General features: G+C 42.1%; 1 protein-coding gene and 1 non-coding gene across 2 annotated transcripts; one reads left to right on the forward strand and one right to left on the reverse strand.

The window, feature by feature from the left end:
* Positions 1 to 245: 245 nt before the first annotated feature.
* Positions 246 to 318, forward strand: trnar-acg (transfer RNA arginine (anticodon ACG)). Its single transcript has one exon. It is a non-coding gene; the product is annotated as a tRNA-Arg (tRNA).
* An 806-nt stretch (positions 319 to 1,124) lies between these two features.
* LOC138584130 (Wilms tumor protein 1-interacting protein) lies at positions 1,125 to 19,967 on the reverse strand. Its single transcript, XM_069656291.1, has 8 exons — positions 18,337 to 19,967; positions 12,484 to 12,585; positions 8,608 to 8,675; positions 6,469 to 6,531; positions 5,695 to 5,825; positions 4,674 to 4,725; positions 3,281 to 3,349; positions 1,125 to 2,570 (listed from the first exon to the last, which is right to left on the reverse strand). Exons 1-8 carry the CDS (start codon positions 19,511 to 19,513, stop codon positions 2,436 to 2,438), a joined length of 1,797 nt encoding a protein of 598 aa, XP_069512392.1. The 5' UTR covers positions 19,514 to 19,967; the 3' UTR covers positions 1,125 to 2,435.
* Positions 19,968 to 23,306: the final 3,339 nt, after the last annotated feature.

The following is a 23,306-nucleotide window of genomic DNA, read 5'->3' on the forward strand; positions in this document are numbered from 1 at the left end:
GGTCTAACAGTGACATCTGCTGGCTAAAGAGGGTACTGCGGGGAACGAGGTTAATTTTATATATTATTTAATTATCTTGTTTTATTTTTTCATGTTTATTACATTTGAGAACGCCACAATATTTAATCAATATCCAAAAGGCAACGTGTTTGACACAAAAATGCTAATACCGACAATTTAACAAACTTCAAAGTTGTCACATGTCTGCATTTAAATAGAACACGTGACCATAAGTGTACTTATATGGGCCAGTGGCGCAATGGATAACGCGTCTGACTACGGATCAGAAGATTCTAGGTTCGACTCCTGGCTGGCTCGTAGCTTTTTCATTCGTAATACTAGTGGGAATACCTCGACCTGTGATCGATTGTAAAACAACCACTTCCGAAGGAGAAGCCGACTCCACAAACCCATAAACACTACCAAGAGTGCATTTTGCGTTCTCTACTAAATCATCTTTTACCTATATTACAATTAAGCGACATTTTCAGGACATGGGGTGCAATGCAAAATATGTTCCCTTTCATTTTACATTTTGATTCTATGCAGGAAACAGACCTACTCACCTATGACTGGTTCGGTCGAGTAATTCAATTGCGCGAGAGCCAATCGAGTTGCTTATCGTTACCAAAACGTCTACCACAGTTTGACCAATCATTTTTTAGAGAACTACCAATAACCGTCTGAACGATCTGACCGAAGGTTGGTTCGAGTCCTGCCTTTCTCCATACATCATTTGAACATTAAGTATTTCCCTTGCTTAGTAGGTTAAAGTTGGCGTCTAAAAGTTGTGTATCACATATTCCTTAAATTTGTTCATCTATAATGTGATTTAACACTGATAAAAGTAAGACAGATAACTAGTCTTTCTTCGTGGTTAACCGGGTTTCCCCCTCTCGATTTCGCTGAACCAGAAGCAGCGTGACAAAGCGCGAAACACCTTAACTGTCCAACTTTGAATGGATATGGACACCATTAAGTTCAATTGCACTGTAAAAATAAATTGGTGCAAATAAATATAAAGATCTACTTGTAAAATTACGACTTAACAGATTGTTGTTCACATTGAAAGATACGTGATTTGCGGATGAACTCTTTCTACTGTAAAATAAAAGAGGCGTGTGGAGTATTGCAATGCATTTATTAAATATTTTCTTTACAACAATCATACAACACAAATGTATACGTTTGCTCTTCATCTTCATCTACAGTTGGCTATGAAATAAGGACCTCAAATGACACAAGCAACTTAAGTATTAAATTAGTAAATTCAAAACACGAGTAACATATGGATGGCAAAGTAGGCAATAAAATCTGAACTTATCACTGCAAATCCAATTAGTATTTCAGGGGTTTTGCACAAACGTCAGAATAAAACAAAAAATTAATGAGTACAGGGTATGATATATCTCCGTTTTAAATATACAATGTTTGCAAATGTGACAATAAACAAAGACCTACAGGCCAACAGGCCAACCTCTTCATAGGTGCATAGAGAGCTCACAGGTCTATCTCTTAGTGCTTACAGCAATAATGTCTGTTTCTCTGTTACAGAATAGACTCCAATATTCCTGCTTAGACTTAATAAAAAAAGAAAATCCGTGAAAGTGTGTTGAATGTTAAGCCCCAAGTCGTATCAACCTCAGGACGAAGGCACTATTTAATACTTCTATGGAATGGTTGTGTTGAAAAGTATTTTATATGGTTTATTGCATCAAGGAATTTTTCAATGGAAAAGGAAAAACAATGATGGATCTTCTTATCACCGATAACCAGTTTGAGAAGAGAATGTATTTTTACTAGACAACTATGATAAAAAAGATGGAGAGGGAAGAACTGGCTGTAAAGCTATGACGTTTTAAATAATGATCAACACTATTGTTTTGTATATTTCCTCTTTAAATATACATAAACTGTCATTATTGCATGTAGAAACTGATATGGAGGCACAAAATGCTTCAAGAACATTCTGTGAATGTGTCTCATATTCTGCAGTGGATTTAAGTCCCTACTACAAGCTGTGTACTGATGATTTATGGATTAATTCTGATGTGTAATTTCACAGTAAAAATGTGATTGTGAAGTTGGAGGTACCCTGTATCTAAAATGAGTTCACTATGTGGTATTTGCACAACAAATCCAACTGATATTTACATCTTAAAAGACTCATATGACTACACTACTACATGCAGCCAGTATTACCAATGAATCTAAAGTAGGGCTTTGGTGTTTTACGATACTTCATCACTAGGTCATACCTCTTTGGGCATAATGAAAACTTCATAAACATTCCTGTGAAAATACAAATCAAACCATATGATGATCTGACACATCGCATCAATCAATCCTCTACAACAAGAATTGTTGTCAATCTCTCTTTGGCAGTTCCTCCACACGTCCACCAGGTGTCTCCCTCCCTCCACCTACAGCGAGGGTTAGAAGGAGGAGGAGGAGATGGAAGAGGAGCAGCCTGACTCGATGTTCTTCAGATGGCAGGAGTGGCAGAGGAGGTGGCCGTTCAGAGGGTAGCAGCGGTGACCCTCCTCGTCGTTGAGCTCCATCTTACACTCCTGGACAACACAGAGGAGGGATGGGGATGAAGGGCTGATAATAAGGCTCAATAGAAGAAAGGTTGGTCTGATTTTAGCCGTGCGTTGTCCTAATTTTAACCACTGAAAACTGGACAGCCATAATTACCTCAGGAGTGTTAAATTACAGCATTTGAAACAGATGAATTTCTGCATTTACAGAAAGATTTAAACGTGTCATTGGCAAATCTAAAATCTGTGCATTTAGAGAAAATAAAAAACTACTTGGGGATAAATGATCTCTCTATCAACCTAATGGCTTTCAGTGTCAGCGAGAGATGTGTTCTTAAAGACAAAGGTCTGATATTGAGATGCTCCTTGTTAAAACACCAGCCACAAAATAAAGAAGAAACATGTTTGAACAGGGGGCTGCTCCTCATAGCCCACTGATTTATATTTACATGGAGTGAAAGAACAGCAGCTGTCAATCAGCGTTTTTTTTTTTTTTTAAACAGAGGAGGTACTTGAGTCAAATGATGGGTTAGATATGGATGATGAGGTGTTGCATACCCGATCTCCGAAGCAGTGTATAATTACCGCCAAGACTGTAATTAAGATCCGGGGATCTTCTCATAATGATTTCTCTTAATGAGCCATTCAGAGCATCGCTGGCTCAGAGCCACTCAGCATGCAGGTTTCTCTCACACACAGATTAATTTCCGTCTGCGGAAATACAACGTGTTTAAACCCACCTCACAGTGATAGCATTCCACATGGTAGTCTTTGTCCATGGATACAACTCGAATGGTTTCGTCTGATCCCTGCAAAAGAAATTCAGACAGACAACTGAAGCCGATCTCAACAGAAGACACTGAACCGTCTGATTCTGTTCAGTCTTGCAGATGATCAAAAGATTGATGAAAAGCAGGAAGCTGATTTATCTGTGCTTTAAACTGCTCCTCTGCTTTTCAACCTTGGAGCTTAAGGGTTTGACTATAAAACTCTGCAAGCACAGATTAAATGACAAAGTATACCTGCAAGTAAAAAGAAATGATTGCAGCAAATAATTTGTAAACCTGAACAAAGATCTTCTATTTCAACTTGAGCTTCCTGATTGTGTGTGTTTTTTTGTCTGCACAGACAGACACACGCTGCTCATCTTTCTCTGGTTACTATATCAGCCTGGCAGGAAACGCCCCTAAACATCCATCTAACAGCTTACATAAACGCACAAGACAGACTGAGCCCCCTGCCCCAACACACACGCACTTTTACACACACTACCTCTCCTCTAAATACCGGCCTCACTGCTAACTAAAAGGGGAGGGCAGGGGACATTCCAGCAAAGTCAACTCTAATTTTGGACATTTCTTTGTTTTTGCCAGCGTGTCCTGTCTGTGTGTGACCTGCGCGTCCCCCTGCTATCCGTCTGCTCCCCCCTGACAGCACGTCTAATCACAGCTCAGAGATATAAAGCCTCACCTGCAGCCTGGAGGGAAAGGCGGCTAGATTGAAGTATCTGCTACTTGCACAGCCAAGTTTGGGTTATAACTGAGTAAACATGAGCTGATAAGGATTTATAATCCACTGAGCTGCTGGTGGCTGAAGGTACAAAGGTAAAGGTCGGCAAATTTTTGATGTAATGGAGGCATAAAGCAGAGCTACAACTGATACCATATGTCCCTCTGATGATAGTTATTGATGCCTTAATTAACAGCAACCCCTGAGTGTATTTAAAGTTTATACTGGTCTGTCGCCTAATATTCAAGTTATCACAGTCACTTGTAAACTGAGGAGGAAGGCATTTGTGACTGTGGTACTGGGATGGCTGTGGTTGAAGTGCAGTTACGGCCCTGTTGTCACATGTCATTCCCCATCTCTCACTCCTCTGACGTCCTGTCATCTCCGTACTATCAGTTCACTAATAAAGACACCATGACGTGCGAGAACATACATCAAAAATATAAGACATACTCCTGCTGTAACATGAGATTAAGACTGCAGTGCTAGGTGCGTAAATAAAACTAATACAAAACATACGTATAAGTAGATGATTGGGTAACATTTGTGTAGTGCTAATTATCAGGGACTTGTCTTAACAGCAATATGTTTAAATATCCACTTTGCTTATGAATATTAGCTTACCTCTGAGGGCAGGATGGGCTGGTTACAGGCTGCACATTTAGGCGCCAAGACCCTGAAAGAGTGAGACACATTAAAAACAGGTTTGCACTCAAATCTGAAGTGATCTAAATCAACTGAATTCACTTGAACTCTGTCCCAAGACTGTAAAGGGTACAGTTCATGTTTGATGTCCCTCTCCCAACTTTTTAACCTAGAGTTCCTCTCTCTCTCTCTCTCTCTCTCTCTCTCTCTCTCTCTCTCTCTTTGCTGACTCTGAGCACATTTTGATCTGACTATGAGTTGCCAGGTTTGCAGATGTGCTGGCTCTCCCTCACACACGTGATTCCCCAAATCCCAAAAAGCAGAAGAAAAACAAAAGGCAAAATGGATTCATTATTTCCACACACATGGCTGGCACCTGGAGGTCGGAGAGAATAACAAAGGGCCTCTCAGTGTGGATGGGCATGACTGGGGCTAAGAGTCAAACACATACTGTAAACACAATGAGGTTTGTCTGATCTAATCAGCGTAGAGAACATGTGAGCGCTGCCAGACAGCCATCGGCCATGTGCCTGGCTGTGCTGAACGAGCCGTCCCAGCAGGCGGAAGAAAGGCCGGAGCTGTTCAACAGGTGCTACTGTTTATAACTTTTACTGCAGACTCGTTCGTCTCACACACACAAAAGCTTGATTTTTCACTCAGACATTAGAAGTCGTCCTTGCAGAGCGTGTTGAGTTTGGCCGAGCAGAGTCATGGCCGCACGCCACTCTTCACACCTCTAACTGGACAGTGATCTTTCCCCCCCCTCTCCTCCCTCCCCTTTTATCCCTGACTACACTTCTCATGTGTCCGTCACACGTGGCAGAGGGAAACTCAGGCGACCCTTCTCCACCAGATCCTGCTGTAACAAGGGGAAGTTAAGGTAACCCTGGAATATGAAACCTGGACATTTTTCCCCCTTGTCACGCTGAACTAATTCAACACAGATAAATCCAGCTCATGTGCTCCTGCTTCTTTAAAACACCGAGCATGTGACGCTCACCTGTGGTAGTCTTTGAGACAGTAGATCTTATTTTCAGTGTCCACGGTGAAGGGCACTCCGTCAAGGCTCTCATTACAGATGACACAGCGGAAACAGCCGGGGTGGTACGACTTCCCGAGGGCCTGCAGGATCTATAGAAAGAGAAGGGAGTGAAGAAAAGCAGGACATCAATACTCTGCTACCGCTATTCCACATCTCCTCACTATCTGTGTTCAATAAAACTAAAATAGTCACTGCACTTAAAAAATCTTTGCCTTTAGATTGGATTAATTTTTTATGATCCCTGAGGGCGTATTGGGTCGTATTAGCAGCTGAGAATAGGACAAAGCTAAGAATAAACCCACAGAGCACTCAGCATAATATATAACAAGTGATCACATGTGTCAAATAAAGCTGCAATTGAATTAACACACTTTACAAATTGTACATAAATTACACAACATATAGTCTTAGTGATGGAGTGCAACAGGTTGTTCCGAATGGAAAACATGTGTAGACTCATGTCTTGAAAAATCCTTTATATGCTGCGACACTTCCTGTATGATCATATGCTTTAAGAGCGCGTGTGTCTGTTTCGATTTTACTCATGAGACTATGTGCTTATTTAGTGTGCGTATGTGTTAGGCAGAGCTATACACAAAGCCTCCGCCTGATTCGTTATCCAGATGTGCTCCACAAGAAGCTCATTTTATGGTGAAGTAACTCTAAAGTTTCTGCTGAGATCACACGGCTCAGACTGAAGTACACAGATGGAGAGACGTAACAGACACTCACCATGTCCATGATCAGATGTCCACATGCGTTGCACTTGTCTGCAGACTGCTGGAATCCGGAGTACTTCAACAGACAGAGAGAAGACGGCGGTGATGTCATTGGAATTTGGTTATTTAACGGATGACTTAAATCTCTGACTCTCTGCTTCAGACTCAGCGCTGAGAAACTCCACAATGTCGCCCAGTCATAATCCAAAGTCGCCACCACAGTTTAGCATGTGTAGTTTAACTAAACCCCCTCTTTAAAACTGCTAAAAATCACACCTCTACAGTGTGTCATTTAGAAACATCTCAACAGTCAGCACAGGCATACGGACAGCTGAACACAATCATCTGTAAACTGAATATAGTTGAGATTAGCATTTAACTGATACAGTATTTGAGTCCGTCAGCTCAGCATCATTATGTGTTATTATGTATGAACAGCGTCATTAAGAAGAGGCCACACTTACAGGCCTGGCAGAAGAGCAGAGATAATTAACAGCACACAGAGGGAGCGGAGCCAAGGCAAATTTATTTCAGTATGAATTTGGATTTTAATTGAGCAACTAAGAGGTTTTGGTGGAAAGAAAATTAGATGAGGGTTTAAACAGAGAGTGGTCCTACAGTAAACACGAGCAGAGAGAGAGCGGGCTGTGTTGATGCAAAGATGAGCTGGAAAAATACTCACAAAACAAAACAAGGGGTTAATTTACTGAGATTCACACGAGATGGAGAAAGCATGCTGGAATCAATATCAAATTTCAACAGAGGGATGATTATGATTATGCACGCTGAAAATACAATCATTCTGCACTGGTGTGAATGCCCCTTCTGCCCTCCACCCTATAAAACATAGCAAAGCAGCTTCTCCAGTTACTGACCTCCTTCCAGTCCCACCCAAGGGAGAAAGCTGATACGAATCTGCTGCGTTAGATGCTAAAAACTGGGTCACAAGGTCACAGCCTCCGATACTTTGTATTCAAGTTGAAGGCTGACAGACTGAGGGTTGCACGTATGTTTTTAAGGCACACATGATGAAAGAATAAGTCATACGGATAGTTTGTAAACCTTTAAACATTGAAGATGTTGACTGGGTGAAATAGAAGGCAACGAGATCTGACTCACAATAACAGATTTTTGAGGTAAAAAAAAAATCTCTCTTTATTTTCATTTCTGCAGGGCAGTGGGATTGCTTCAGTGGTTTTCACATCAATCTGTGCATCGGCATATATCGTACAGTGACCTGTGTGTGTTCTGCGTGTACATGGACACAGTGAAAGAAGTTAAACATGCCGGTCTGAGCCCGATTTATATAACAACAAAGGCTGAAATCTACCGTGTAAATAGCAACACGCACTGCCTGCAGGCGCACCTGGCTCTTATAGTGAATGAGAGCTGACACTCTGATTGATCATGTTACGCCCAAAACACACCGATTTACAATCAAGGGACTTAAAGCTCCTGTGAGGAGTTTTGAGCTTGTTGTGAAATAGACTGAAATTAATACTGATGCCTCTATATGAGCTACAAAAGCAAACAAGAGCATCAGCAACAAGATTAATTATCTCTTTAGTTATTTTTAATGCCTGTAACCACTGCCGGGGGGGGTAGGTCTCAGACGAGATTAACTTTGTGCTGCCAAATCCGCCCTTTTCTATTTTCTTCACGCCAAAGATTCACAGCGAGTGGTACATTTGAATTTTAAAAGAAAGCAGGGTGAGATTTTTTGTTCATAAACACTTCGTTAAGAGGTACCACTTTGTCCACAGGGGTTGCCAAAATCAACACAAATGAAAAGTTCCTCACAGAAGCTTTACGCCAACGTCTCTGTGCCTTGCACCTCACTTTGTGCCCAGATTGTGCGCCACTTGCAAGCGCTAAATCACTTGGTGCCATGCACTTCAGACTGTGCACTTTGTGCTGTAAATAGGGCCCACTGACTCTCACAAACACACTAAATATAATCTATTCTAAGGAAAATTATATCAGTCAGAGGTGATGTAATGTAAAAAACCATACCCCAGGCCAAAATATATTATTGTATATAAAATATGTTATTCTATTTTTTCTCCACAAGCATCTGCCGACCCTCCGATATGATCTCGGAACCCCCTGGGAACCACTGCTCAAGATATTGATTGTGTATTGACCAACTCACCAGAAAGTCCTCTTCACAGAAAACCTTCCCTCCGACATAGTAGAACGCCTTCCCTCTCAGCCTTCGACCTGCAGAAACAGAAACGTGTCATTTCACTCGAGCAGAAAGTTATTAATAACTATTGAATAACAATACGTTGATTAAAACAGACGAGAAAAGTTTAGTTGATGATGGGATGTTGAAACCTCTTAGAAGAAAATCTCACAAAGCCACGAGCCGTTCTCAGAAAATAGTTACAGCACGAATGCTTAAAGAGCGCAGTGATTAATGACACCCATTTGAAGGTAATGGACCCTCTTGTAATATTCATTATATCCTGCTGAATTCCAGGCAGATAAATCAAACAAACGGATCTATGGTGTGATGGTGTCTTAATATAATATAGCAGGCTGCAGTGGGACAAGCAACACATCTGGATCAAACAAACTTTGGGAAAGTGCTGCTCAAATCCAATTAGCAGACAGGTGCAACATATTAAACACAGTTGGATTTCATGGCCACCACAGGCCAAGACCTCCAACGCCCTGCTGTTCTTCTTCTCTGTTCCTTTCCTGTGTCTTTCCACATGCTGCGTGTGCTTCCTGTCTGTCTGTGTGCTTTAATAGTTCTACGGTCTACGGATCTGGCTCCTCTTAGCAGTGCACACACACACAGACACACAGCAGCAAAACCTCTCTGCTCACTACACAGTGCTATTCCTGTCCAGGTCCCACAGGAAGAGGGAACATTCCTCACATTTTCCGAGAGGGAAGGTGAGGGAGGGGACAGCAGGGGAGAGGAGGGGTTAACCTCAGCGAACAGGAGCTGTCTTTATCTCCCATTCTCCGTCTCACGCTCTATTTACCTGATTACTTGTATCCAGATAGTCTCACACGGTCGTCTAGCAACATGGCATTGCATTGCGTTTCATTCGCAAGGCAGAGAAGACATGCAGATGTAGACGAGAACACAGACAACCAGCCAATGATTAGTCAGCATTAAAAAAACTGTGATTTACACCCCTATAAAAAAGTAGAATCCAACTGAAGGCAATCAAAGTACATTGAAACCTCATGATTCATATTTTATAGCAATAACACATGACATTCTCTGAACCAGTAATTCCCAAACACATTGTGTTACTTTAACATAATAATAATGGTCACGCAGCGAGCCAGGCCAACGCACTTAAGAGGGCGCACGTCGTTTCGATCAGGCCGAGGTGTGAGACCAACCTTCAGTAATTACTGACAGACAGAGTTGGATTTGTGTCCCTCAAGGAAGAAGGGAAGAGGATGAAAGTGAGATATGAGCCATCCCCTCTTCTTCACATTCCTGTCTTTTTTTCCCAGTGAGTCAGAGAGGGAAGGCTCTGAGCTTTGCGGAAAGATAAGAGCTTAATTAAAGTCAGAAGTCGGGCCTGACGGTTTGAAAAGCGGCAGAAAGAACTGTGACTATTGCGCTTTCATAAAAATGTAAAATACCTGAGGGACAGAACCAAACACAAGGCCATTTTTCTAATTAAAACATTCAATGAATTCTCTTATGCACACCCATTCAGAAAAGAAGACATTCACAGTGACCGTGCCGTGACTTCTTAATAAAGCCCAAGTCTGGTCTTTGCTGCGAGTAAATTACACAAATGAGACGTCTCAGATAAAGAGCAACGTCTCATTAAGCCTTATTTCACATTTAAAGACTGTTTACTCTGAGATTCAGTCTAAACTAAAAACATTCCCTGCCTTGCTGGGTCTGAGTGTTTAATAAACAAAGAAAAATCTTGTCTGTATTTGCAAGAAGTCTTTCTGGTAGTTTGAAAGCATCTGTTTGACTGAGAGCAGCACCTGCGACGTTTGGTCAAGCTCCAGATCTACCCACCAGATGTTGTACCATTGGAATCAGGACCAATCGTATCCTGTTTGTGCTCTCCAAAGCCCGCTGACTGGCTGGGATATGGGAGCTGATATTATGCAAGCAGAATCTCACATGGCGGGGGGGTCTGTGTGTGTCAACGTTCCTTGCACAGTCATTGAAAACGTATCATGAACTGACCCCCCTAAAAACTGTCACAATGTGATCATCAGCAAGCGACATTAAGTCCACCTGCGTTTCATTTTACATATAAATATACTGAAGAGAATCTAATATAAGGAGAGGAAATTGCTTTCTTTTTTCCGTCTATTTCCCTCTTTGCTGAGATTTCCACAGAATATTTGAGTTGGCTACTGTGTAACCAGTTCCCCTGATAACAAACTTGAGCTTAATCTCCCATTGAATTGGGGTTTTACCATTAACAGTTTGTAAACAGTCAATGGTTAGCTTGGAGGGAAGCCCTCCCCCCTGCAGCGAAGTGCTGAATCCCAGACAGGCAGCAGCCAGGAATGTTCTGCTGCCTCTCAGTCACCTTGGGGGAACCGCTGGAAGTTCATGGTCGTAAAGATTTGTTATGTAAGCGTGACAGTTGCCTTGACATACAGGGAGATGACAAGCCATGTCTAATATGAAGTCACTGTATGTTTTACTGCAGTGTGCTGTTAACTGTGTGGGTGCTTGCATGAATATGCATGATGTGTAGCCCCTGCACGGGGGCTGCATGTGGTAGGTGGTATGCACCCACTGAATGGTCTCCCTGTCCCGCACTGTACTCCCATCTCGTTGCATCCAGCTGACATAACAGCCCCCAGTGTCCTCCTGGAGCCGGACCTACACAGGGCCCCTATGCCTGCATTCCTCCCCAGCTGAGATGCTTTTCCCTGAGGCCACTCACAGCGAGCACAACCTTTATGCCCTCACATGGAGCAAGCTATGAGAGGTATGTGGTGTGTAAACTCCTCTCTACCCCCCACTGTAGCCATCAGCTTCACTCAGAGCCACAATATCCTCTCCTTCATCTCAGTGCGCCAGAACACATGTATAAACACAGGGACGGAGGCTAAAAGAAAACACAGAGATGTTAATCATACATTCGGAGGCGTAACCGGCGAGGTCAAAGGTGCTGCGGAATAATGGACCCGAGCAGAGGTCACCGCAGTGCCACAAATACTCCACATACCAACCGTCTGATAATTGGAACAGAGGTTTTAATTGGATGGGGCAGAGAGCTAGGTCATACTTCATGGTCACACATAGATTGGACAGTGCAGCCAGGGCGGTGAACCTCAGCTAATACCTGCATGTACACTGTACACGGTCTATACTTACAAAGTGAACCACAAGTCTGAAGTCAGACCAGTACATATCAAAGGATTTCCCTTAGAGACTTCCTCTGTCTGTCTGTCTGTTCCAACACACATTTGTTTGAGCTTATTTTTTTTAACCCCTTCAGGTAATAAAAACAAAGAACACAAATGGAGAACAGTGGTGTTTTTGAAGTTTCTGTGGTGAAGCTTTTGTAAACAAAGGAGCCTCGCAGCTAACCAGTACAACGTGCTAAAAGCCATTGTTACTTGTTTACAAGTGCCACGCAGCACATGCTGATGCTTACAATCTCTGCCTTTCTCTGACCTGGTGGTTTTAAAAGTAAATCATTTATAGGCTCAAGCTCCAAAACCTTCTGATTGTCCGTACGCACTTATTTTATTGACTGATAGATGAACTAGGTCTGCAAAAAGCCCTGCACTGTGTATCTTTGTGTGGGCTGTAGGAGTGACTGGCACACCCAGAAACCAAACACCAGCAGTACACGACAGTAATCCCTAAATAATTGTGTGTTTTTTCTTGGGCCAGTGAACGACTGAAGAGGAAGGTACCACTCAAGAGAACTGGGTTTTTGGCAGGCAATTAGTCAGGAGGTGACACGAGCTTTACATGTGAATCAGCCGAGGAAAGAAGGTGAAAGCATTCAGATTGGAGTACTTCTTGTTGGTGTGGTGTGTGTGTGTGTGTGTGTGTACTTACTACAGGCGCTGCAGGTGAAGCAGGAGTCGTGGTAGAGGCTTCCCATAGCTTGGCAGGCCTGGCTGGCTCCATACACCGACTTGTTGCATTTAACGCAGACTCCTGGAACACAAGGCAGCAAATGACTGAAAAGTCAGACGCATAGAAGTCAATAAATCAGAGGTATAAATTACAACACTGTTGTATCAAAATTAAGGGGAGTATAGAGCTGTGGAAACGATGATCAAGATTAAACCAGACAAAAACAATGGAGGCAGACGAAAAATATCTCTTCATAAAGGTCAGGAAGCTGGTAAGCCGGCTGTATCACTGAAACGGGAAATATATCCCTCTTAGCTTATTTGACTTGGCTTAGAGTCTGAGAGGTCGGTTAATAAAACCTTTGATAAAAATCCAAATGGTCCAACCCTATCAACACACACAGTCAGTGTGGCTAGATATCAAGACACAGGAGTCTACTAGATATTAATACAATCAGTCATCCAAACGAAACTGATTTAAAAAGCAGGACATTTAAAAGAAAAACAAAATGCATGAAAGCAAGAGTTTCCTCTCCTGTGTGCTGGGTGAAGAATACAGCCTCTGGCCTTCACAGGAGAGCATGCTGGGCCATATTACATAATCTCTCCTTTGACTTTGGACAGCTCATGAACACCACAGGGTGTCCATGTGATCAATACATAACAATTCTTACATGGAGCTGCAGGATGCAACACTTTTTTTTCCAGAGAGTTGGCATGAAAATATGATCTTTCATTGCTGCCAATGTCCTTCTCTCCCTCTGAGCATGCTCCTTATGACACGCCGTTACATGACAACTGACATATGAACTGTGACAAGTGAGAACCCTCATCACTGCTGATCCTAATGGGCAGTCAGCTGGCTGTTAAATCAATCAGTTACGGTATGATACGAGCATCCAATTATGAAGGATTAAGTTAAAGTAACACTCACAGAGGTGGCGGTGGTATTGACGGATGATGAAAGCAAGACCTCGAGCTTCTCGTTTACTGTGGAGATGTGTGTGCGTGTGCGTGTGCGTGAGGTTATTTGTGTGTGTATGTTTTTATAGAAAAACTCCCTGGAAACAGAGAAAAAGAGCTCAGCAGAAGAGCGAGGCCCAGCCCAGCCCAGCCCAGCCCGGCTCAGCCTTGGACCTCCTCGAAGACTGACAAAGAAACTTCTGTTTTCCACAGTATCCGACACGCATCACGCGGCTGCCTCCTCCAAAAACACACTATTACATTCTATAACCTTCTTTAAATGTTTCTCTTTATAGATGTTCAGTAATTTAATATATAACAGGGGCCGGGCTATATATACTTCAGCTCAGGTCCACCTTAATGCCACAACAGAGGACACATCATCAGGGGCTCCAACGGCTGGAGAGAAGATTTAGAGATAATAGAGGGATATTATTAGAAAGCAGAAGAATGTTGCTCTTATGTAAGCTGCTTTGTTTACATGAAGGGACAATAAAGTAGTCACGCGCTCAGACTACTGAAAATGAATGAGTGACAGTCCGTTAAATTAAATTCTCTGCTTTGATTATGCAAAAATGTGCAAAAACAATTGAATATAACAGTAAAACGCAGGAATAATATTTGCAGAGAAACAGTGCACAGAGCCATTTCAGGATTTTTCCAATATCTGACAGTGAGCCAATATATTAATGTTTATACCTCTGATCTGTTCGCCCACTGATGAGTCCGTTCTCTTTTCTTTTCCTATTTGGGACCATAAATTCCTTACTTTCCTAGTAACCTCCTCGCCACTTGGGCCACTACAAATCTGCTTTTGGCCCGGGTCCCATGTTCCAAAACAGTGTGATTATTCAGGGGACTGAATGCTTGCTTTAAAAGGGGGGAGGGGAAGCAAAATATGCAGCCAATCCTCCTTCTCTCCCTCACCTTTCCCAGCTGTCAAAACTCACAGTAGAAGGTTGCTCGCTGGCCAACATGCCACTGACTGAAAACCAGACCTTTGCTGCACAGTGTAGCAGCTCTTCAATGTTATCACTTCAACAGTTAGCCACAAGGTTTTAGGCGAAGCTTAAAAAGTAGCAAATTAATGCACATTGACAGTATCGACCATATAAAATGCAATATATCATACATGCATTATGTCTCTTATAGCAATAGTTCAAAGTTTGTTTTGTTGTTGGATGTATCCTTTACTTCCTTTGAGATAAGCTCTTAAGTTATCGATTTCTTTAAGCTAGCTAATTTACCTTTTTGTTAATTACTGCTAGCTTATTTTTAACTGTTTAGCCATTTATTTCAGCTAAGTATCTATCCATGTCATTATAGTTGCCATTTTACCCATTTATTCATTGTTATAAGCTTACTTTTTTTAAATGTTAGCCATTTACTTAGCTGGATTTTTTTTTATCATGTATCAATTTCTTTAAGCTAGCTATCTATCCATTCTTTTAGCTAGCTAGCTATTTTACCTGTTTATCTAATACTCTGAGCCTGTCTGCAATTTGTATCTGCTCATCTACTCTTGTTTTTTTTTAATCATGTATCCATTTCTTTAAGCTAGCTATCTATCCATTTATTTTCTATCTATCCATTTCTTTAAGCTAGCTATCTATCCATTTCTTTTCTATCCATCCATTTCTTTAAGCTAGCTATCTATCCATTTCTTTTCTATCTATCAATTTCTTTAAGCTAGCTATCTATCCATTTCTTTAAGCTATATATCTATCCATTTCTTTAAGCTATATATCTATCCATTTCTTTTCTATCTATCTATCAATTTATTTAAGCTAGCTATCTATCCATTTCTTTTCTATCTATCTATCCATTTCTTTAAGCTAGCTATCTATCCATTTCTTTTCTATCTATCCATTTCTTTAAGCTAGCTATGTATCCATTCTTTTAGCTAGCTAGCTATTTTACCTGTTTATCTAATACTCTTAGCCTATGTTAGCAATTTGTATCTGCTCATCGACTCGCTTGCTAACTAGTTTTCATGTACCGGTAATCTCTATGGCAAAAGTTGGCCTTTAGATATCACAACTGACCAAGGTTGTTTGAAGGAGTTTACTTGCAGTCGACCTATTCTAGTTGTTGGCTTGGCACAGTGCAGCTATTAATGCTATCACTTCTGCAATAAGCAGTTTACCTTTGAGGTCTGAGCAATGAAAGAGTTTTCCTGATAAAAATTGGACTAAATTGCATCCATAACACATCCACCTTGTGATAAATTGGTTAAAGTTAAGTTTAAAAGTGGCAAAAAGTACGAACATCACCCTCTGATTCACCAAAATGTGCCTCATGCCGCGTTACCTATGGCGTCATTTCCTAAACTTCTTCCAAAGTGCAAATTAACACCACACCCAAAAGTAACATAGCATAATAAATTAAGGGGAAATACTGCAGGCCGTAAATTCATAGACAACAGACACACATAGATTAGCATTAAAGGATATCACATTTACACACACACAAACACACATAAAAGTCAGCCTCCAAAAGCCTGCCAGAGCAGAAGCCAAGAATCCCTGGGAGGAGTTAAGACGAAGCTTTCCCCTCAGCAGCCAGATGGGATAAATTAATCCTCCATCTTAACACAACACTAAACACTAAGCTGAATGTGTGTGTGGGTGTGTATGTGTGTAAAAGTCAGAGAAAAAAAGGGAGGCAGAACACTGGGGTGTCTCCCCCGCCCCCCTCTTCGATGAACTTGTCGATAAATCTCACATCCTCTCAGACTCTTGTGGCCAAGGACAAAGAAGCATCTAGAACTTGTCCCTAAATCTCTCTGTTTGTCTGCTCATCCATTCAGCAGCACCGCAGGCACCTCTAAACTCGTCTGGGACTCCCCTCCCCTTTGAATCCTTAGTCCTCATTTGTAAAATTCCTCCCTCTCTTCCTTCAGACATTCCTCAGTGTTCCCCCGGTGCAGCCGTTTGGCACCGGACTCATTTTCCCAGAACCTACAGCTGCAGTTGTGCCAATCAGCACTCTGTGTACAGTTGGGAACTCTGATAGATCCCAGCTCTGTGTATGAACGCAGCTCACTGGACCTGTCAGACACAGCCCGACTTTAAAAAGCACATTATATGTAGCTCTGTCCGGCTCACAGAAACATTAGCTTTATCCTAAAAATCACACCCATCGTTAAATACAAATATCTACCAAAAGACACTTCAAAAGTCTAAATATTCATATTTTCTTTACAACTTTGAAGGTCTTCTATGAAGAAACTTTAGTCGTTTAAAAAAACTAGCCCACACAAGTTTTTTTGTCTGGCGTGGAAGCATGACTCAGAGGATGAGCCAAGGTCTAGAGGGGAAACTCCATACAGGAGCGGTGTGTGTGGGCTATGTGGGAATCTGTATCCATGTGAAAAAAAAGGCCTATACTCTATTACTTTAAAACCTACACTTCAGCTGATTGCAAAGGACTGCGCTCTCCCACACATCCGTAACATTCACATCTCTGTGCTATTTAAGAGCCTTGTCGTGACCGTGACGTACGCCAGAACATCTTCCCTTACACTCCAAACAAGCACATCAGGGGGCTGTGAATTACCATCGTGACATTCCGGCAGGAAATTCCTTTAGCGAGGAGGCAAGGGTGGGCTATGTGCGTATTTGTGTGTGTAATAGGGGTGCTCTGTGGCTTCAAACACCCATCTCACGCTCTCTTTCTGTCACTATTTCATGAATGGCCTAAACTCCAAACACCTGGACACCTCGTGATGACGACCAGCTTTCTCTGCAACAAACACACTCCCAGCTAATTACAGTGTATCTCAATGAGTTGCTGTTTTGCATCCGCAACAAATGAGTGTCAGCTGACCTCATGGCAAAGTATTTGTTTTTCAATGCTGCATCAATTTCCTGACAGCGCTCCAACAGTCTAGATAGTGCAGCTGAAGCTCTGCAGGCAGCGATATGAGGAACGGAAACCAGTGAATTCTGCTGATTATGTACATTCCTCAATATCCTTTACTACCGCTGTTACTCAGTTAGTGCCCCTATGTATTGACAACAAGTTTTATTCCTCGGCTTTTGATCAAACATTAAAAATATATCTAATACCAAGAAATGAAACAATATGTCAGGACAACTCAAGTATCAAGAAGTGATCACGAAGATTAAACACGTTTTGTCTTCATGGGAATAGAAACTACAGATATGGTCACTGTGAACTTAACTGTCACAGGTGTTGATATTCATCATCATTTTCCCTTTGTGCATGTCATCATGATGACATGCACAAGCCTGCACAGCATGCTCACAAAAGACATCATGAGAAATGTGCAAGCACATGTCTGCAGGAATGACATCATATGGTAAATGCCACAGTCTGTGAAACAAACTCAACACAGGACCTTTAAAACAATCCCAGACTTAACGGAGCACGGGTAGATTACGCTCTACCTAGTAATCCATTAAATCACGAGGAGATAAGAGTGCACAAGTCTTCCTTCTGGCCTTGGCCCCACCTTTTACTGCTGAAGAGTTGAGCTGCCAAGAGGGCAGACAATGAATCATTTAAGAAAAGACATGAACAAATTAGAAAATTATTCTGTCTGGATTCCAGAGAGGAAAAGCGTGGCGGCTCCCACAGCGTCTGCATAATAAATTCAGTTATTTAATTGACCATCAAGAATGCCATCAAACAAAGTCATAAGACAGCTGTGTTGCACTCCTGAATAAGCCACAAAAACAAGAAGAAATGTGTGTCTGGGTGTAAGTGAAACACTGAAGAAGGGCGACAGTGTGTGCATGTGTAAAGATGTTATTAACAAGAGGATTTAAGTTCTGAATTGTGGTTGGATGAGTTTTACAGCAGACTGAAGCCCCTCGTTGATGTTGGCTAGTCTAAACTGTCTTACCAAAGTAGTCAGCCTTTGGTTGGGCGTCCATCTCCTTCTCCAGCCGCTTGGTGAGGGCTTCTAGTTTTATCTCAGCTGCTGAAGGCCCTTGTTCACTTGGCTGCGAGAGGACAGGCTGGGAGGGTAGTTGGAGTTGCTTAGGGGGGCACGGGACTTCAGCTGTAGCACTGGTAGCCTGTCCAAATCCAGGTACTTGGCTCTGACTTTGAACCTTACTGCTGCTTTTGGAAACATTGCCTGGGATCAAGGCAGCAGATGTCACCTGTGCTTTGGGTTGAGGTGTTTCAGAGGTGACAGGTAGGAGCGGGGGAGCCGACACCGGACCATTATGGCTGGTAGGGGCTCTTGAAGTTGGAGAAGGTGGTGTGTAATGGGCTGCAGGCTGTGTGGAGGGCTGCTGCTGCTTGTGGAAGTCAGCTCCTCCTGTAAAGGCACTCAGAGGCAGGGCAGGGATGAGGTCCGGTTTTGCTGAGCCAGAGGGCTCTCCAGGCCATCCCCTGGCTGGACCAGTAGAAGAGGGTGGACTTCGGTTTACAGACTGGGTGACAGCCTGATTCTGCTGGGGTGGGAGACTGTTCGGTGAGGGAGGTGCAGGCTGGCGTTGGGGCTGCTGCTGAGATATAATGCTGTTCCCAGACGTTGGCAAAGCTTGGGAAAGGTGATGAGACGCGTTTATAGGGCTGGGAGGAGTAGGGGTGTTGTGCTGGTATGACTGCGGCTCTAAACGCTCCTTATTATCGTAATTGTTTCCGTAGCCATGTGCCCTCCCGGCTGGAAGTTCAGACTGAATGGCTGGGAGGTGTTTCTGGCCGTCAAACTGTGCGTACTGATTCCCAGTCGTGGTGCCCGGCACAGGGCCAGAGAGTATCGGGGGCTTCGCTGCCGCTTCACCCGGCTGTCTGTAACTATTGATGGGCGGTCTGTCTTTGGTGTAATACGTGCTGTTGTGCCCCCCATTCATTTTAATGGCCTGGTTGTTTTTGGCCATCTCCTCTTGATGCTTCTGCATATGTATTTTTGTCATTTTGGACGCAAAAACTTTTCTCGTCTCCTCAAAGTCGGGGTTATTTCCTGCATCCCTCCTGGTTCGAAATAAACCATCTCTGGATGCTTCATACATGTTCAGGTCCTCAATAAACTTGCTCGCCTCGAGTCCTAAATCCTCGTATTTATCCATGTTGAAGATACTTTGTGTGTCCGGTTCAATAAAGTTAAGTTAAAAGTTGTTAACTTCGCAGGCTAAAGCCCAAAAAGTCTGTAAAAGAACGATATTTCCAGAGCCAGAAAGAAACTTTTCTCTTATTCCAAAACTTTTTCCTTATTCCTTATTTACCGTCCGGTGTAAAGAGATAGAAGTTAAACACTCCGCGTCCTCCTCGGTGAAACAGTCCGTCCAGCTCAGCTCTGCCCCGAACAAGCCGCCGTCTGTCTGGTTATAAATGTGAGCAGATCCCAGATCCGATAGCCTGGACGACCCCGCAAACTGCCCCCTCCTCCCGCTTTACAGTCCCAGCGGGGAAGCTTCATTCAAACTTTCTCCTCCGCCCGTCTAGCAAGAAAAAAAGACACTCCAAAGTAGTTCAAGTGGTTGGTATGTCGTTTATATCGCGACGGTTAACTGATAAAAGTAGTCTGCCGTTAAAACGGCGCGAGGGATAACCGTTGGAGCACGGAGCCGTACGTGGCCAGCGGACGGTCGTCAGTTGGGACTGAAAGCAGGGAACAGTTTGTTTTTAAAGGTGCAGTACTCCAATTAAGCCACAAGTAAAAGTTCAGCTAAGAAACAAGATCATAAATCATACACTTACGAAAGCTTACATTCGGAACTAGCTATGTCTTGTTTTAAAATAGCGGAACATGGGGGCAGAGAGCCTACTCGCCCACTGGTTCCGCTCAAAACTGGTCCTCACATCCTGTGTCATTTTTAAAAATATCGAGAGCCAGTTGACTCAGCTGCTTCTCATTGAGTCAGCAGCACACTGCAGCATTTTTATTTGAAACGTTAAGTTAAAAGGCTGAAGTGGTGGATAGTGCAACATTTCAAGTACATACTTGAGGTACTTTACTCATGTGTCTCCATTTCTCCACCCCAGTTTAGAAGAAAATAATGTTGCCTACTTTTAATTCCATGTCAAGTAGGGTTTTCACAATAAGGTCAGCTAGGCTACTTTTTAAATATCGTACATTGCTAAAAAAAAGAAAAGAAAGTTTATTATAAAACTTCCCAACAACATAAAAAACCTGAAGGTGGAAAACCTCTCCAATCTTGGAACAATCAATTTTTTTATTCCGATAAAAAAAGAAAATACAGTTGTAGTTGGCTATAATATGTTTGCATTAAAAAGCTTTTGCCTAAGTGGGCTACATGTAGCTTATAATAGGCTTTACTAAAGTAACACTTACAATGCAGAGCTTAAATGTAATGGAGTGTTTTACAGTGTGATATTGCTATTTTTAAACAATAGTTAAGAATTTAAATACTTCTTTTCCCACTGCTTATGGGTTCAGTTGTGGTCAGAGAGGCGAAACTATAAACTCAAGCAAATGGGGGATGGGATGGGATTATTTTCGGATACATTCAGGAAGGCAAGAATGTTTTACGCATGAACCTGAAGTGATCACTTGACAATATTATTGGTTTGCATTTTAACTTTTAACATGCCCTTTAAAAGGATACACATTGGCTACCTGTTTGATTCTGATCATGCACCATGAGTCAGGTAAATTGAAACCTAGTCAAGTTTCCCATATCTCATAAACAATATATTGAAGGAAACCCATGCTGTAACCACAGTATTGTGGGTGACGGGGGGCTATATACAGTGCCTGTGCCCCCTCTGTTTTAGTAGAATGACGTCACACATTCCTGCTTATGAAACACACAAACACACACACAGTGACCCCTCCTTATTGTGTACCGACCTTTGCTGGAATATTTGACTCAGAGTTGGGGTGCAACAGGATGAACTCATAATGTGTATGGAAAAAAAGAGGCTCAACATCCCAGCAAACACATAGGAACATGTTTAGTTTGTGTCCTGCATGGAGTCTGAGCGTGCATATATTGTCTGACAGCAGCAGTTGATGTAAAAAAAATATGTAGCCAGTATGTTGAGTGGGCCTCGAGGCTGCTGCTGCTGCTGCTGTTGTAATTAAAACAGGAGGTTTATGAGGCATGGCCATCTGTATTTTTAGGAAACAGTCGCCATAATACAGCATTCCCTTTAAGCAAGAGGCTTAACTAGCTTTTACATCATCCTTATACTAATTCACTAAGGCTCACACAAGCAGCCGAGGGTATTATTGTGGTAAAACCTCCAGAGGTCTTGTTTACGTGCAAACTTTATTCACACAAAGGTGATCATACATCTATAAATTACTGTAAAGAATGGAGCAAGAGCTACAAATCCATGATATATTGACATTTGCAAACATGACGATTACAATGTGCGTGACTGATATATTCTAGCAAGTAGTGTATGTTTATATCTAGACATTGATTTTCTTATTTATAATTTTAAACATGAAAAATCTTGTTTATTATATATTCTGTAACTTCTTCCTCTGTGGTTAATTCAAACATGAGGTAACAGCAACAGGGTTTTTGGAAAACTTGAGATCATTTGGTTTCACTGATTATGTTAATTGGCCTATTTGTATAATTTGCACCTCATTAAAAGAGAAAATTACAGATTACTATTTCATGTCAATGTCCAAGTCCTTTAACACACCACACATTCATAGGTGAGTTGTAACAGTAACATATTCCTCAGGCATTCCAAGGTTGTGTACATATATCTTGTGCTGTCATGAAGGAAACAAGCTGTACAGTCAGGTGAGATAAATATATTAAAAAGCGTTGTCCAGATGTTCTCTACAACCTGAACAACATACAAAACCTTTTAATCTTTGTCTTTTAACTCGAGACTAGTTTGTTATAGTGTAAGGTAATGACATTTAGATAAAAGCATCTACCCTTTAGTAAACTGTATCAGACTCAAACCGAGCAGCACTTATTGGCTGTAATTTCCAGGCTTTTACTTTTAAGCAGCAGCAGTGCTAAGTTTGATAAATCCACTGTGTGTGCTAATCCAACTGTTAAATGGCATGGACTGCACTTAAAAAAGCAATGGAAATGAGTACACATGGAGTGATTTAAGTCTATGTAAACAGAAATATATACATAGGTGCCTTTTAATACAAAAATCCCAGTAGGTTGGGAGGAAGAGTTGGGGATTACTATATCAGACACTATTTGGCAGGCTGCAATTACATTGGTACACTCATCCACAATATGTATTAGACATGGGCTGTTGAAATTCAAAGTTCTGCATAGACTACATCTATCTGCGAGAAGCTGGCCAAATTCTACTCTAGTTTAGACCTGCATCAGGTGCAACAGGGACCCAGCAACATGTTTTGACTATGTCCTAAAATTGACCGCATTATAGACAGGTATATTTGACACCTTTTCGCACATTTGTAATACTGTTATTGACCCTAACCTATCGACTGTATTGTTTGGTGTAGTCCCGCGGGGGAGACCCCACAAGCAACCTACCAGGCCGGCAATAGCATTCTGTGCCTTATTGTGCCTTGCTAGACGCTTCTCAGTTGGAAGATGGTTGCATCACCATCCCACAAGCACTGGGTGGAGGAGGTAACGTTCCACCTTAAACTTGAACGGCTTAAATACGTTGCCCAAGGCACCACCCAGACGTTTTATAAGGTCTGGTAACCATTTCTGTCCAACTTCAAGACTGAGTTTCCTGTGATTAATACAACGCAGCCACCCTTCCCCCATTTTTTTTATTTACCTGTATTCATTTATTTATTTTTGAGTTCATTTTTTTTATATGTCGTTGATGCTGTGCTTGAGTTTTAATGCCTAGCAATAGTCTCTTTTTGTATCTCTATGTTGCGTTTTTGCGTTTAGCTTATTTTGGATTATTGGGTACTATTGTGATAGT

The sequence above is a fragment of the Semicossyphus pulcher genome, unplaced genomic scaffold (genome assembly GCF_022749685.1).
Source record: "Semicossyphus pulcher isolate SPU_LCO1_2020_fin unplaced genomic scaffold, fSemPul1.0.p SCAF_9, whole genome shotgun sequence".
Lineage (NCBI taxonomy): Eukaryota > Metazoa > Chordata > Actinopteri > Labriformes > Labridae > Semicossyphus > Semicossyphus pulcher.

Bases quoted from the DNA above. Each gene is read 5' to 3' on its own strand.
- LOC138584130 (XM_069656291.1), bottom strand. From the start codon at position 19,513: ATGGATAAATACGAGGATTTAGGACTCGAGGCGAGCAAGTTTATTGAG. The intron at 12,586-18,336 runs GTAAGACAGTTT...CTTGTGTTCCAG, and splicing joins ACCAAAGGCTGACTACTTTG to GAGTCTGCGTTAAATGCAAC. The intron at 8,676-12,483 runs GTAAGTACACAC...CTGTTTCTGCAG, and splicing joins CTTCACCTGCAGCGCCTGTA to GTCGAAGGCTGAGAGGGAAG.